General features: G+C 48.6%; 1 protein-coding gene across 1 annotated transcript in view; it reads right to left on the bottom strand.

Moving 5' to 3' along the window:
• UFD1 (ubiquitin recognition factor in ER associated degradation 1) overlaps positions 1-13,716 on the bottom strand; it is a 68,319-nt gene that overhangs the window by 3,906 nt on the left and 50,697 nt on the right. Inside the window, exons 2-12 of the mRNA XM_081122848.1 lie at positions 13,211-13,396; positions 10,369-10,501; positions 9,996-10,028; positions 7,119-7,240; positions 5,754-5,884; positions 4,145-4,217; positions 3,525-3,593; positions 2,575-2,640; positions 2,261-2,308; positions 1,350-1,438; positions 359-440 (exon numbers count right to left, since the gene is read on the bottom strand). Coding sequence (XP_080978974.1) covers positions 359-440; positions 1,350-1,438; positions 2,261-2,308; positions 2,575-2,640; positions 3,525-3,593; positions 4,145-4,217; positions 5,754-5,884; positions 7,119-7,240; positions 9,996-10,028; positions 10,369-10,501; positions 13,211-13,213 — 849 coding nt within the window. The 5' untranslated portion in view covers positions 13,214-13,396. The remainder of the gene's footprint in view (positions 1-358; positions 441-1,349; positions 1,439-2,260; positions 2,309-2,574; positions 2,641-3,524; positions 3,594-4,144; positions 4,218-5,753; positions 5,885-7,118; positions 7,241-9,995; positions 10,029-10,368; positions 10,502-13,210; positions 13,397-13,716) is intronic.

Here is a 13,716-nt window from a genome sequence, read left to right as displayed (position 1 = left end):
TGGTGCCATGCAGCTGTCAGGAGCTCTTCCCCTGGGCACTGACTGCCATGCACCTTCACGCTCACAGCAGCCACCTCCTGGGACTCCCCAGGGATTAAATAATTAAGTATAAAGCACTCAGCATGGCGCCTGACACCTGGCAAAGACTCTGTGAGCCAGTATTGTGCTGATCACCAACATTAGGTGATGCTAGAGCTGCAGCCTGCACACATTCCACACAGCCTCCACAGGACAACTGGGCCATCGGAGGGCCCCAAGAATGAAGAAAAATATGACAGAAATACCCTGATTCAAATTGGAAAGAATACCTCCACTCATCATTAGAAAATAAAACTTCTTACCCATGAAATATACCCACCTCTTCAACCTTTTTGATCAGTGGACGTGAATTTCTGATGAAAGTGATCTTACCAAGTTTAAACTCATAATTGGGAATTCCTCTGTAAAGAAGATGGAAGAGGGAAAATGTTAGTCCTAAGAGAAAAGGGCTCAAATTCACTTTCACAAGCAAGAGGAAGGCAAGCCAAAGGGATGATGAGTGTTCTCTTGGCGACTCTCACTCTGGGGTAGGTAGCAGTACCCCACCCTGGCCTTGGGCCAGCCCTCTGGTGCTCCCCAGCATCCCTCCAGGAGAGAATCAGAAGGCGAATGGGGTAGAGGCCTTCAGAATCACTGCCTGGCCTGCAGTCAGGGTCATCTGGAGGCTTGGAGGCCCTCATCAAACCTGTCCTCCAGCCTCACGGATTAAACTGGAAGGGGTATACTTGCACCAGACTAATTTCCTTCCTTCAGAGAGCAGGTAAAAAACCCATTTATAGCATTCTCCCTCTGCTCTAACACATAGTAGAGAGGTGACATATGACAGGTGATGTATCACATCCCTGCCACCACTGTGACAGGACCAAAGCAGGGTATCTGCTTTGAGTCCCTGGACCAAACAACAGAAACACATCTCAGTGAGGTAGCTCTTCCCTCCTGTTTGAGGGAAGTTGAGATACTGTGACTTGATGAAGTCGTAAAATAGAAAAATCAATTACTAGATAGGAACTGGAAGGTTTTAAGTAGGAGATCTGATGAGGAGCTACTTGAGGCGAGTGAAGGCTGGAATGCAGTGGTCCTGGACTTGGGGGAAAGATACTGATACACTTCCACTGGGAAACACCAACTCCCTGTCACATTCCAGTCCCTCAAGGAGAGCAGGGGGTGTAGGGATTCATCCACCCTGCTAGCCTCGTTGAATTGGGATTTGTCTCCAGAGCTGGAGTGAGACTGCCCATCCCAGAGGTCTGGCACAGACCTTCCCTAGACAATGATAAAGCACCAGGCTGAAGCAGATAGGGCAGACCCACCTTTTAATGTCTCCAGGCTTGATTGGGGAGGGGCTGGGTTCTACACCTTTCTTCTTCCCGTCCAGTCTATTCCCGGAGCCAGAGAAGGCCTATACAGGCAAGCAGGAGAGTGTGTGTAGTGAGCCCCGAGAGAGTGAGCACACGTGTGCCCTTTGCTGAGACTACTGCAGGGATATGTGCTAGGGGATGCCACCCAGTCCCCCTCAGAAATGAAGCTCTCACTTCCCAGCTGCTGAAGTGTGGGCAGTGGAGAACTCTCTGCCTAGCCCCTCAGGACTGCTGTGAGCTGAAGGGAGCCTCCTGGCTCAAGAGTAACCACTGCCCAGGGGCAGGCAGTAGCAAATGACAGGTTGAAAGGTCTGGCCTTGGCCTCTGTAGGATCACCCAGTTTGGGGCTCTGTAGGTAGACTAAGACATCTGCTGCAACTGCCCCATAGCTCAGCTTTCAGTCCTGCCTCTTTCACTGCTTCCTAGTGCCCTGGTGCCCTCACACTAGCCATCTACACTTTTTTCCCAGGGAGCCTGGTTGGTGGAAGTACTGAAGGGTCATGTTGCAATTTACTTTAAAACAGTGCAAGCAAAGAAAAAGAGGACATGTTCTTAGAGATAAAGCAAAAGTGGTCACTTTGGTGAACCTAGTGAAGGGTTTATGTGTGTCCATTGTACTATTTTAACTTTTTGGTAGGTTAGAATTAAAAAAAAAAGTTGTGGCTGCCTTAGAGATGTTAGGAGGATTCCATGAGAAAGTAGATGTCAAGTGCAGTGTAACTGACAAAGTGGCAGATATATGTGTCTACAGATACCCTGAGGCCCAATCCCTGCTGAGGTCCATGGAGAGTTACAGAGAGTGGCTGGGAGGAGAAGATGGCACAGCAGGAGCACAGGGGTAAAACACGCGGCCTGGTACTCACACGGAAGCCCAGCTCGCCAGCATAGCCGCTATGGTCAGCTTCGCCTTCCTGACAGGACAGAAAAATGAGAGATAAGCGTCTCAGCAGGGATACCCCAACTTTTCCCTTGGGCCCCTCATTTCTACTACTGTCTCTGCACCTGAACAGCTGGGACATCCCCTGGGAGCAGGGCTGGAAGAAAAGCAGGGAATGTGGCTGCACTGGCACCAGTAGAGGCCAAATACAGGCTGGTAATCAGGATAGACCAGGACACACTCCCAAAGACCATTACCAAAGAGGCCAAACCTGCCAGGCTGGGGAGGGAGAAAACTTACAGTTGACTCTTCATGCTGGACTTGTCTTTCAGGTTCTTTGTAGCCCAGTGGAGCATCAAAATCCACCTGTGTTCCCAAGATGAAAAGGAAAATTATGAGATATGGTGGTACTTAGGTTTCCTTAGCTTTTCTGTTTGTAACTGAGACAACCGTAGATTTACATGCAGTTTTAAGAAATAACACAGAAAGATGCACTGTACACTTTGCCCAGTTTTCCAATGGTGACATTTTACAAAATTATAGCATAATATCACCGCCAGAATGTCGACATCTACACCATTCAGAATTTCTCAATTTTAGAAGATTTCACTTTGTGTGTAAGTTCTCACAATTTAATCACCAGTGTAGGTCTGTGCATCCATGCCCACAGTCGAGATGCGGAATAGTTCCAGCACCACAGGATCCCTTCTATATCCACACCCATACCTCTGCTGGCTGCCTTCTCCACCACCCAGGGCACCTTGCAACCACTGTTTTGTCTTCCCTTCTGAAGTGTTGTCATTTCAAAAATGTTTTAAAAATGGGATCAGTGTGTAACCATTTGGGATTGGCCTTTTTTGCTTAGCATCATTCTCTGGAAAGCCACAAAACTGTTGTGTGTACCAATAGTTCCTTCCTACTCAGGAGCTAAGTAGCTTTCCTTGTTGTTTTTTAAAAAAATTGAGCTTCCTTCATGCTTAAGAAGATTCACTTCTTGGCAGGTCTGAGATGCCAAGTAGATTTAACCATCTCAGAACTGGAGGCCACTCTGACACCTCCACTGGCCAAGAGAGGGATCACAAGGTCAGTGGCCTCGTCATGATGCTCTGGCAGCATTTTCCTCCTCTGTCACCCAAATAGTCCTGGGAGTTCTGTGACAGTGACATCCTCCTGGGGCACTGGCCTAAAGGCGCTATCAAATGCCTGTCTTCCCCAGGCCGAAATGCATTGTAAGCAGCAAAGTCACTCACATTCATGTCACACTCGATGATCGACACAGCCTTGTCAGGCTTAGTCTCCATCACCCGCAGTTCATAGATCTGTGGGAAGAACACAGAAATCAGTTGGACAGTTTCATGGCAGCACTGGGAGCTGTCACCATTCACATTACTGCGGCTTCCTACTGAGCTTGCAGATCCATTATTCACCTCCATGACACCCTCCTCAGCCACACCTCTTGCGGCAACAGGGGACGAAATCATAAAAACAAGGTCCCAGACTGCCTCATTTCTGTGTCCTGACAGCTTAGCAAAGGGCTTAGCTCAGATTTTAGGTGCAATGCAGACCTTTCTAACTGCGGCACATTGGCAGGCTCACCACTGTGATACACAGACTTGTGACTAATAAGGATAACGATGTTAAGCTCATGCACTCATAAATATAATCAATCAATCATCAAAACATGGCGAATTATTAGTCTAGGCCTCTAAAAAGCAAACAGTAGGCAGCAATTAGTTGACAAAAGTCAGGTATACAATGCTTAAAAAGAACCCCCATGGAAATATCAGAGTGGCACTGCAGGTCCTCCTTAGGTGTGACCTGCTCTGAGCTGGGCTAAAGGCCCTGCTGGCCCTATGGCTGATACACTCACCTTCTCGTTGTAGTTGATGGCAATCACATCCCCAGTAGTCAGACAGGCAAAGTTCCTCAATGCATTTTCTAATCTGCAGACACACATTGTCAAGGCATAAACGTAAACTGTGGCTCTAGAATCTGCCGCCGTGACATGGCACATCCCAGAGAGGATCTCAGAGTCTGAGGGAGAAAGAGCCAGGCTGTCTAGGTTCACTTCCTTTGGTCACAAAGCCTTCCAGGGTGACAGCAACTTTGTGAAAAGGGCCTTGTGTGGGATGCTGTCTTTACTCCTCATGTGAAATGCCATGCTGCACGAGTGCCCTGCCCCTGACTCTCCCTGAGGACCCCTGAGCTGTCAGATCCAATCCACGAGGCCTCTGAGGATGGAAATGGCTCCTGCATTGTTGCTCTGTGCATCCCCCACATTCTCTGCTCTATGCTGTCTTAATCCAGACTGTCAGCCAGACCAGGGAGCATTGGGTTGACTCTCGGCTGATGAAAGTAATGCCCTTTCTCCATATACTAAGTTAGCTACGATGAGAGAAACTGCCTCTGAAAGTAATCCAGTAAGTATGCATTGCAATACATGTAGAAATCCAGAGAAAGTCACGAGGGGCTACAGTGACAGAGACAGGCCAACTCTTACGCACCTTCAAGCAGAGCTCTGAAGGACAAGGTAACCAGACCTTGTCCCAGGACCGGAAGCCTCCACTGACTGCCATGAGCAGAGCCCAGCACCCCCACATGTCCAGGACCTGGCTGCAGGGGGCTCAACACCCCAGTATACAGACACAGTCAGTGGATGGCTCAACATGGCACACCCACATCTAGGACATGGCTGGCAGCAGCTTGCTCCTGAGTTCCGGCCTTGGAAGAGTGTGCAGGGGGACAGGTACAGGAAGCTTTTCTTTTACTGTCTACTTATCTGTATTTTTTCCAAACATGCATTTAAAAAAAAAAATAGGTAAAAGTGACCACTCTATAACATGATCTCAACAAGCCAAACGGGGGCCTCCATGCTATTGCAATCCACACACAGCAAGTCCCTCACCCACACTGGTCACTCCTTAAATTATAAACACACGCATCTGGCTTATGTTCAGAGAAGAACATACAAAAAAACAAATCAAAACAAAACCCATTAGAACCTAAAACCTCTGCTTTCCTCTTGCTGAGAGAAAGAAAACTTACTAAATCAATGCTCTCCATTGTTTTGGAGTGAAAAGCCCTAAACTTGGGTAAAAGGGGAGGTTGAGTGGCAAGTTTGTGGGCACCAGTGGCTCACAGGGGTTGGGGGCTGACGGGCAGACCAGTTGGCCTCCTTCTACCACAACAGACTGGGCTTTGGGCTAGGTGTCATAGTCCACCTGAAGGGTTCAACTTTGCCCATGAAGTATATGGCGAGCATACAGAAGAGGCCCACAGAGCATCGAGCGCACTTGTCAGACCCAGGTCCAGGACCATGGTAGATGTGCAGGCTGAATGTCATTACTCTCAAATTACAACTCCAATCACAATAAATATGTGCTCCCCAAAGTAGGCACACATTCAACAAAGCCCTGTTTACTGCCTGCCAGCATACCTCTCTTCTGTCCAGAAGAACCCTTCTTATTCCAAAAGGATACACTGCTTTGGGGTTGGTAATGTCTAAGAAGTCAGGGCTCTGAGGCTGAAATTTGGAGTATGTGGCCACTTGAAGGTTGACGCTTTCCACTTGAACCAGGCCTCCTTCTTCTAACAGCAAATTCTGCATCATCTAAAGGAAAAAGAAGGCTACGTGAGGCTTCTGGAAATCAAGTGGCCAGCAGGACCGTCACCAAACCATGCACTGGGCAGACTAAAGTCTGACATTTAGATGGCCTCTTCATTGGGACCCTGTTTGAGGCTGACTTACCCTAAAGAAGCCCAGAAGCCTGAGGTAGGATGGAGCCTGCCAATCAGCCAACAGAATGCATGTGTATGGGGGTTGACTCAGTGGCAACACTTGGGAAAACCCAGGCAAACACCTACTCTTGCCAAGAGCTGGGAGGCCAGCTCAGGAGGAGGCAGGCTGGCAGCTCCATGCACCTAAAGAGGCATCCCAGGGGATGTGATGTTTCTCAGAAAAAAGTGGTCTAAGAACTTAGACAAGGGGCCACCCAAACTCCAATTCTGTGAGTTGGAGAGAACCTCCAAGGTATAGTGTATCCCACTATCACCACTTTCTATCTCACCTCTACAGAGGGGCCACAAAGAGGTCTCTGCAGATGCAGACTGGCCTCAGGAAGTTGTCACTGCCCAACACTTCAGCTACCCATAGCGTTCTGTTAGATGAGCAGGAGAAGGCCTCAAACACAAGAGGGGGACCTCCAGACACACAGGAGAGTGAGGCACTGAGAGGCAAATGCTAGGGAGGGCAAGTGAGAAGGAAAGTAAGTTGGGCCTGGGCTTTGAGGTGTAAGAGCTCCCTATGGGACTGAGATTAGGAAATATCACAAGAGAGGCCAGACAACAGGTGTGATAGAGTAGAGGGCTCCTGTGGGGGAGAGACTGATCCCACCTAGCACTTGGGAAGAACACAAGCTTAAGGGAAAGCCTAAGTGCTCTAGAAAGGGTTTGTTTCCATGGCAACAAAATTGAGTGCTTTAAAAAGACTCAGTTATAGGCAAAAAAGTCACACCCATTGCAACAGAACTAGGGGAGAAACTACTAAAAATGGGGAAAAAATGGATAAAAATAGAAAATTCTGTATTTAGACCTTTTCAAAAATACTCCTGCTTCATTATCTTTAAAAAGCCTTACCCAGGAGATGGCAGGTAAATGGCATGGCTGTGGTATCTAGGCTACTGGTTGAGCAATCATCAAAGAAAAGGCTATTCCAAATGCCCTCCCTCACTCTGAATCTGGGGGCAAGACGCTTACACATGCTGAGGGGGAGGGGATGTCCCTGCCTCAGTTCCCACCTGAGACAGGCTCACAGACTCTCCAGAGACCCGGACTGCCCCACTCACCCAGTGTGGTAGGTAGCAGATACCCTCATCAGCCACAAATTCCAGCACACCGCAGTGTGTCATGCGGTCCGAGTTCTTGTTGGTCAGTTTGAACAGCATGGGATAAGTAATGTTGAGTCGGCCTAGAAACAAGAGAGGCTATTGGACAAGAGTTCTACAAGGGGGAGAAACCCTGTTCCCCAAACATGTTCCCCTAGAAAGCAGCCTCCGGGGCACCCACCACAGCTCTACACAGAGTAGGCACTCGTACCCAGGTGGTGCCTAGCCCTTCAGTGTCTGCTCACCCACAAGACCCCACATTCCCTGCGAGATCACAAAACTTGGCCCAGAATTAGGAAGTGTTCAGTGACTCAGGTTCTTAGTAGCAGCTCACACTAGTGGTTTTCTGAAATTCTGATTTTAAAAAGTGGGATGCTCACTCATTTGCAAGTAACTTAAGTGCCATCCATGTGCTGGACAAAATTGCCACCTTCAAAGGTTTCTAGTGAGCAAACGGAGAAAGAAAACAAGTGCACCCCAATGCAGTGTGCTGTGGGAGGTGTGGGATGGGAGGAAGCAGGGCTCCTGGAGGATATCCTCCAGGTGAGTCAAGGTGGGATGGCCAGGAAGGGAATGTCAGGCAGAGGAAGCAGCCTGAGCAAAGGAGTGGAGGGAAGGGGAGCCCAGCCAGTTCAGGAATGGCTGACAATTAGGTGAGACTGGGCCACGGGGACAGGAGAGGAGGCTGGGTGGGACACCATGCAGGGTGACTGGCACATCAGCAGTGTGGGCTCTCAGTAGGGTCACAACACAGTACATCCCCTCTGAGGGTGAAGCCACATACAGGGCCATAGGCCGGCAAACAGGACTGCTGGCATGCTGATCCAGGAATGCAGGGGCCACAGAAAGGAGGAGCTGTCAATGGGAAGCAGAATCCAGAATAGTCAGGGATTGGGACAGACTGACATAGCGGTGGTGTTTGCCACATGCCTCACTCAGTCTTCTCAGAACAGTGAGGTAGGTACTCTCATTACCCCTTTTATCTACAGGGAACTAAAGCACACAGGTTCAGCAACATGCCCAGGATCCGTGGCCCACAAATAGTGACACTGGGATTCAATGCAGGCTACTGGCCCAGGTTGGGGGCTTAACCATTGAGGCCCGCTTTAACCTGTCAATTTAGGCAAACATGGCAACAGAAGTTTCATTCAGCAGTTGGGAGGTATGGCAGCCTCCATTTGGGATCTCCCTGAAAATTCTAGTAAAGCAGACCAAGTAATGAGCTTAGGCATGACACCAAAGATAGGGGAGGAGAGCCCTCCAGAAGTGGCTCCTCACTGCAGAGGCAATGGTCCGCATGGGCAAAGTGTGACTTGAATGCTGATAGTATGTGGCCAAGGGCCCAAAAGCCAGGCCTCTGGCCCCAGGGCACCTCCCAGATATAGAGCCGTGAAAAGGAAAGGAAGTCAGTCAAGGCTCCAGCCAAGGGTCCAAGATTCTCGTGGTTGGAAGAAACCCCTGTGTTCCTCAATCTGTTGGTTTTCAGACCGCATTTTGTGATTTAGAAAAATGCCTTGGGGCTCCCAAGCCATCTATACCCAGTCACTTCCTCCAGCCTGAGCAGCGACCCTCTTTACAAATTAGGACTCCCAGTAAGAGTTCATTTGGACAGTTTCTTCCACAATTAAAAGGTTTGAACAACACTGATCTAAATCCCACTGTCCCAATCTGAGTTTCTTCTCAGACACGTGTGCCAAGGGTCACACTGGTGCTCAGTTCCTACGTCAGCTCAAATGGAAAGGCAGGCTCTTTAGGGGCCTTGACCTCTCCTCTGTTATTACTAGGCCCTGTCTGAGGAATGTGAACCTCTCAGCTCTATCCACCCAATGGCTGAGCTGAGGCCAGGATTAAAGGCCTCCACTGGGGATAGCCACTATGCTGTTGACATCGGTGAAGCCCTGGAGCTAAAGGCTACCACCTGATGCCTTCTGACTGACATTATAAGGGTTTAGGATGTTTACAAACACACCATAGGGCACCATAGGGCAGGAGGTACTCCTGCCACTCAGCAGCTCTGATGGACAGGCACTATGTGTTCCTGTTTAAAGAGGAGTCCACTGTATTTCAGAGAGGCCAAGACACTAGTCTAGAGCCAGGCTGGGCAAGGTGCAAAGTCCAAGCCAGAACGACACCAGAGCTGGCACCCTTTTTCTAAGTGTACAGAACACCAACTATGGACCCTCCTGCTGGTGGCCTCCATGTCTCCTGCTTCTGATGGGAGGAATTCACAACAGAAATATCATTGAATCTCAAAAGGCAATGACTGTGCCTGTGGTCAGGATTTTGTGTGTCTAGGTGGAGTGAGGCCAGGGTATGAAGTCTCCAAATTACTCTCATGGGATGAGGGGGTCAGGGAAAGAGGCAGGAGCCAGTGAGAGGAACAGCTTCTGGGGCAGAAGACTCCATTTTTGACATGCTTCAGATGTAGCAGGGCAGAGGGGGTGGAAATGAGGGCCTGGAGCTGAGGAGAGATGCTTGAGTTGGAGATGAGAGCCCTGCCGCACAGCATTCTCTTGGGAGCTGACCATAGTCCTCTAGCAGAAAACCAAGTAAACCCAGTCAACAGCATCAGCTGCCCAGGCAGTGTGATAAGCCTGGGTGCGCCAACCTTCCTTTAGTCCTGATGGGATCAGAGATCAGGGTGGGGTCAGGGGCCATCCCCTTCACAGAGGAGGGACCTGGAGCTGAATACTCACTGGCCCTCAAGGCTACCTCACTGGGGCATCTGTGGCCCCAGCTCTACCAGCCCAGCATGCATATTCCAGGGCCAATTCCTGGCCAGATATGGCATCCATCTTTATATTACCTCAGTTCTCAAGTGACGTAGAAAATACTTACTGAGTTGATCGAGGGCTGAGGGTGGCATAATTACTGTGGAAAGAACATTTAAAAAATATTAGAAAAGAAAAAGGAAGGAACAAAAGCCAAAATGCAGTTTCTGTTGTATCCTTAAAAAATATTAAATACTTATATGGTAGCCAGAATTTAATAATAATATGTCATAAAGAATTTTGCTTGCTGTAACTTATTTTGGGGAACCGAATGGCTACTAGCCATAAATCTAATCATAACTTGGACCCCACCCCGCCCCAGCAAATCTGGGATAAGCAATATTTTCACTGTAAGTAGCTACTGTTACACATGCAAAATAAGGGCTGTTGAAGACTGAGGGCAGGGAAAGTTACTATTCAAAATAAAAACAAGCACATACTCTTCCCGCCTTTCTCCACATCTGACCTGTCATTAGGCCCTGCAAGCATGGACACGGAGAAGCAGCGGTACTGCGTGGAGAAGCGGTTCTGGAAGACTCGGGGAATCGGGTGGTCAAACATGTTGAAAGAGAACTAGGAGGAGGAAAGAGATGCCGAAGTTAGAACAGAACGAAAGTACATTTCTTCTCATCAAAAGCCAAAACAGATCCGGTAGTTAATGCCGCTCAATGTTCTCAAAGAACAAGATGCACCAAATTCCTGATGGACCAGAGAGGTCTGCCTGAAACACTTCTTGGCAGCACAGTCCATCTCCACCCTTTTTGCCATGCCCAGTCTGTTCCTCCCATCTCCTTTCCACCATTTTTAGATAGTAGGATCTTACTAAAAGAACTGGGCACATTAAGCCTGTCCTTCATCTCTTTTAGCCCTCCCCCGCCCCTGCCTCCACACACACCCTGGGACCCAGGTAGAAGCTCCCCAAACCTAAGGGACTGGTTACTGAAGGCCCCCAAATCTCCCATACCTGCCGTCTCCCCATATCCCAACCCTGGGCTGGTTCCTCTGCCTGGTACACTTTTCTCCTCATTAAAAAACATCTATTTATTAAGTGCCCACTATCTGCCAGGCTCTGATCTGAGCACTAGGGGAACATCACTCCAGTGAGGTTTGTTCACTAACAAAACAGGTAAAACCTCTGCCCTGGAAGAGGTGACATTCAAGACAAAGGAAACAAGCAATAGAAAATGCCTGTGTCAGGAGGTGATAAACGTTCTGAGGACAAAAGAGGTTAAAGGACAGAGAGCTCCTGGGAATGCTATTTTAAGTGGGTGGTCAGGAAGGGACCCTGCAGAGTTGGGCATTCCCAGAGAGGGAGCCAAAAGGAAAAACAGGGAAGAGCATTTCAGGCAGGGGGAGAGCAGGTACCATGTTTATACCCCTTCCCCTTGCTTCCATGACCATCCTTTCCTATTCCCAGGAGACTTCCCTGCTCTGTCCAGGGTCAGGGCCAGTGCCCCTCCAATGTGCCTTCATGTTGTGGTACGTGGTACTCCATCCTTCCTGTTAATAAGTAAAGCCAAGACATGGTGCCATCGAGAAGGTAAGATTCCAGCTCTTAAAGCTGTGGATTATGATGAGGCTTAGAAACATGTTACACAGCAAGCTGGTGTCTTCTCAAAGTACTGCAATTACTATGACGTTTCAAAAAAAGAAAAAAAGCAAAAAAGAATATAATAGCACAACAGGGTATATATCCAAAAGAATTGAAAGCAGGTCTTGAAAAAGTATCTGTATACCCATGTTCATAGCAGCACTATTCACAATAGCCAAGAGGTGGAAACAAGGGAAATGTCCATTAATGGGTGAATAAAGGAAATTTAGTGTATACATACAATACAACATTGTTCAGTCCTTAAAAGGAAGGCAATTCTGACATATGCTACACAAATACACCTTGAGAACATTATGCTAAGTGAAGTAAACTGAACACAAATGACAAAAATAGTATGATTCCCCTTCTATGAGGTCCCTCGAGTAGCCAAATTCATAGAGACAAAAAGCAGAATGTTGGTTTCCAGGGTCTGGGGGAAGTGGGGAAATCTTCCTAAGATGTAAATATAGCATGTTCCTGTTTAAAATCTCAAATGGTTCTTCATTCCCTATGTTCTAGCACAGTTTTCAGACCTTTGACTCCCTTCTTTTAATCAACAGGACTCTGTGTTCAACAGACTCTTGGCCAGAAGCCTCACAAATGAAAACTGTTTCCAGATGAAAGAAGGAAGAAGTGTGGGGGCCTCCCTGAGTGCCGCTCACTGCACCACCCCACCAAAACCATTTCTTCTTTTTGCGTATGAAAGAGGAAAATGTGCAAAGTGTTTAACATCCATATACCTACCTTCAATCCACCCAGGAACCTGACTTTCTGCACTTCCCCATTGCTCAGACCCCAAATCCACTACTTTCCTTTATAACCCCACTGCCTGGCACATTGCCTCCCACATAGGAGGTATTCAATGTCTATTGAGTGGATAAACTTGAGAATAGAAGTGTAATTCAACACCAACACACTCAGGGTACAGTCTGATAATCATTCCTTGTTTTTACAAAAGTGAACAGGTGACACTGAGAAATGCTGTACAGTAGTAATTAGACTGAGCTTTGCAGCCAGACAGACTAGGTTTCAAATTTTCACTCCCCACTTTTGTGACCTACACTATTTACCTCTTTAAACCTCAGTTTTCTCATGGTTAAAACGATAATAATCACCCTTGTCTCCAAGGGCACTGTAGGGCTGTAATGAGGGGCTGTAGGTGCGCACAAAAGCTGTGTATCGGGAAAAGCGCCAGCAAATATTAGCTACTACTGTCATCTTTACCGAGTCGCTTAAACAGCCGGAGGCATGATTACCACCCAGGCAAGACCCAGGAGGTACTGGGCTCAAGGAACTGGGGCAAGAGCGGAGTGTTTCCGCTCACGGGGATGCCCCAATGCATTCTTTCAGGGAAGCCCCTGATTCTGCTCCTTACCCCAACCACCTTTCCATTAATTTGGTGTTTATGGAAATCTGTTAGGTGTCTACCACTTGCGAAAACCGTGGGCGGACACAAACATGGGAGGAGTTCAAGTTCAACTGAGAAGAAATGCGAACCGTCTCCTGAACTAGAGGGGATGACCCGTAGGCAAGGGTACGACTGTCGCCTGAAGCTCCCCAAACGGACAGACGGGCCTGACTGCGGCCCTGGTGACTCGGCATCTCCGCAGCCCTCAGGTCTGCCCCGCCGGGCCCTAACCCCCTCCCCATGACTCGGCCCCAGCTTCCGGGCCCTGCCCCACGGCACTCACCATGATGGCACCTCTGCCACGCAGATGCTGCTAGGTCCTGGGAACGTTACGAGCCGAGCCCACCAGCTTGTTCAGCTCACAGCCCTCGCAGCAGCCGCCTCGGCTCTGACGTCATGGGAGGCTCACCGGAAGTGCCGGACCATAGCCGGGGTGGGGGGGAGGTGCGGAGGACAGAGTTGGGTTGGGCTGCAAAAGAGAAAAAGCCAGGCAAAGGCTCCAGGGTCTAAAGTTTCCCCGGAACGAACACTAAAGTACATTTTCGAACTTGTGTCCACTCTAGAGAATTTTTAAAAAGTATTTAAAATTACATTTTGATGGTACCCCCCCGCCCCGACAAATTTACTAGGGCCCGTTTTCCTTAAGGACTACACTACCCAGAATGCACGTAGACCTTCTGGCCTTTGCCGCAGCCCTTGAGGATTCGGGCGGAAGTAAGCGACTCATCAGCCTTCGAACTAGACCAAAAGCCTATTGAAATCATAAACTGACGCCTTCGTTCGATGTAT

The sequence above is a fragment of the Miniopterus schreibersii genome, assembly GCF_964146895.1.
Source record: "Miniopterus schreibersii genome assembly, chromosome: 20".
Lineage (NCBI taxonomy): Eukaryota > Metazoa > Chordata > Mammalia > Chiroptera > Miniopteridae > Miniopterus > Miniopterus schreibersii.
The sequence above is the reverse complement of the archived record's forward strand: the minus strand, read 5'-3'. Positions and strand labels throughout refer to the sequence as shown.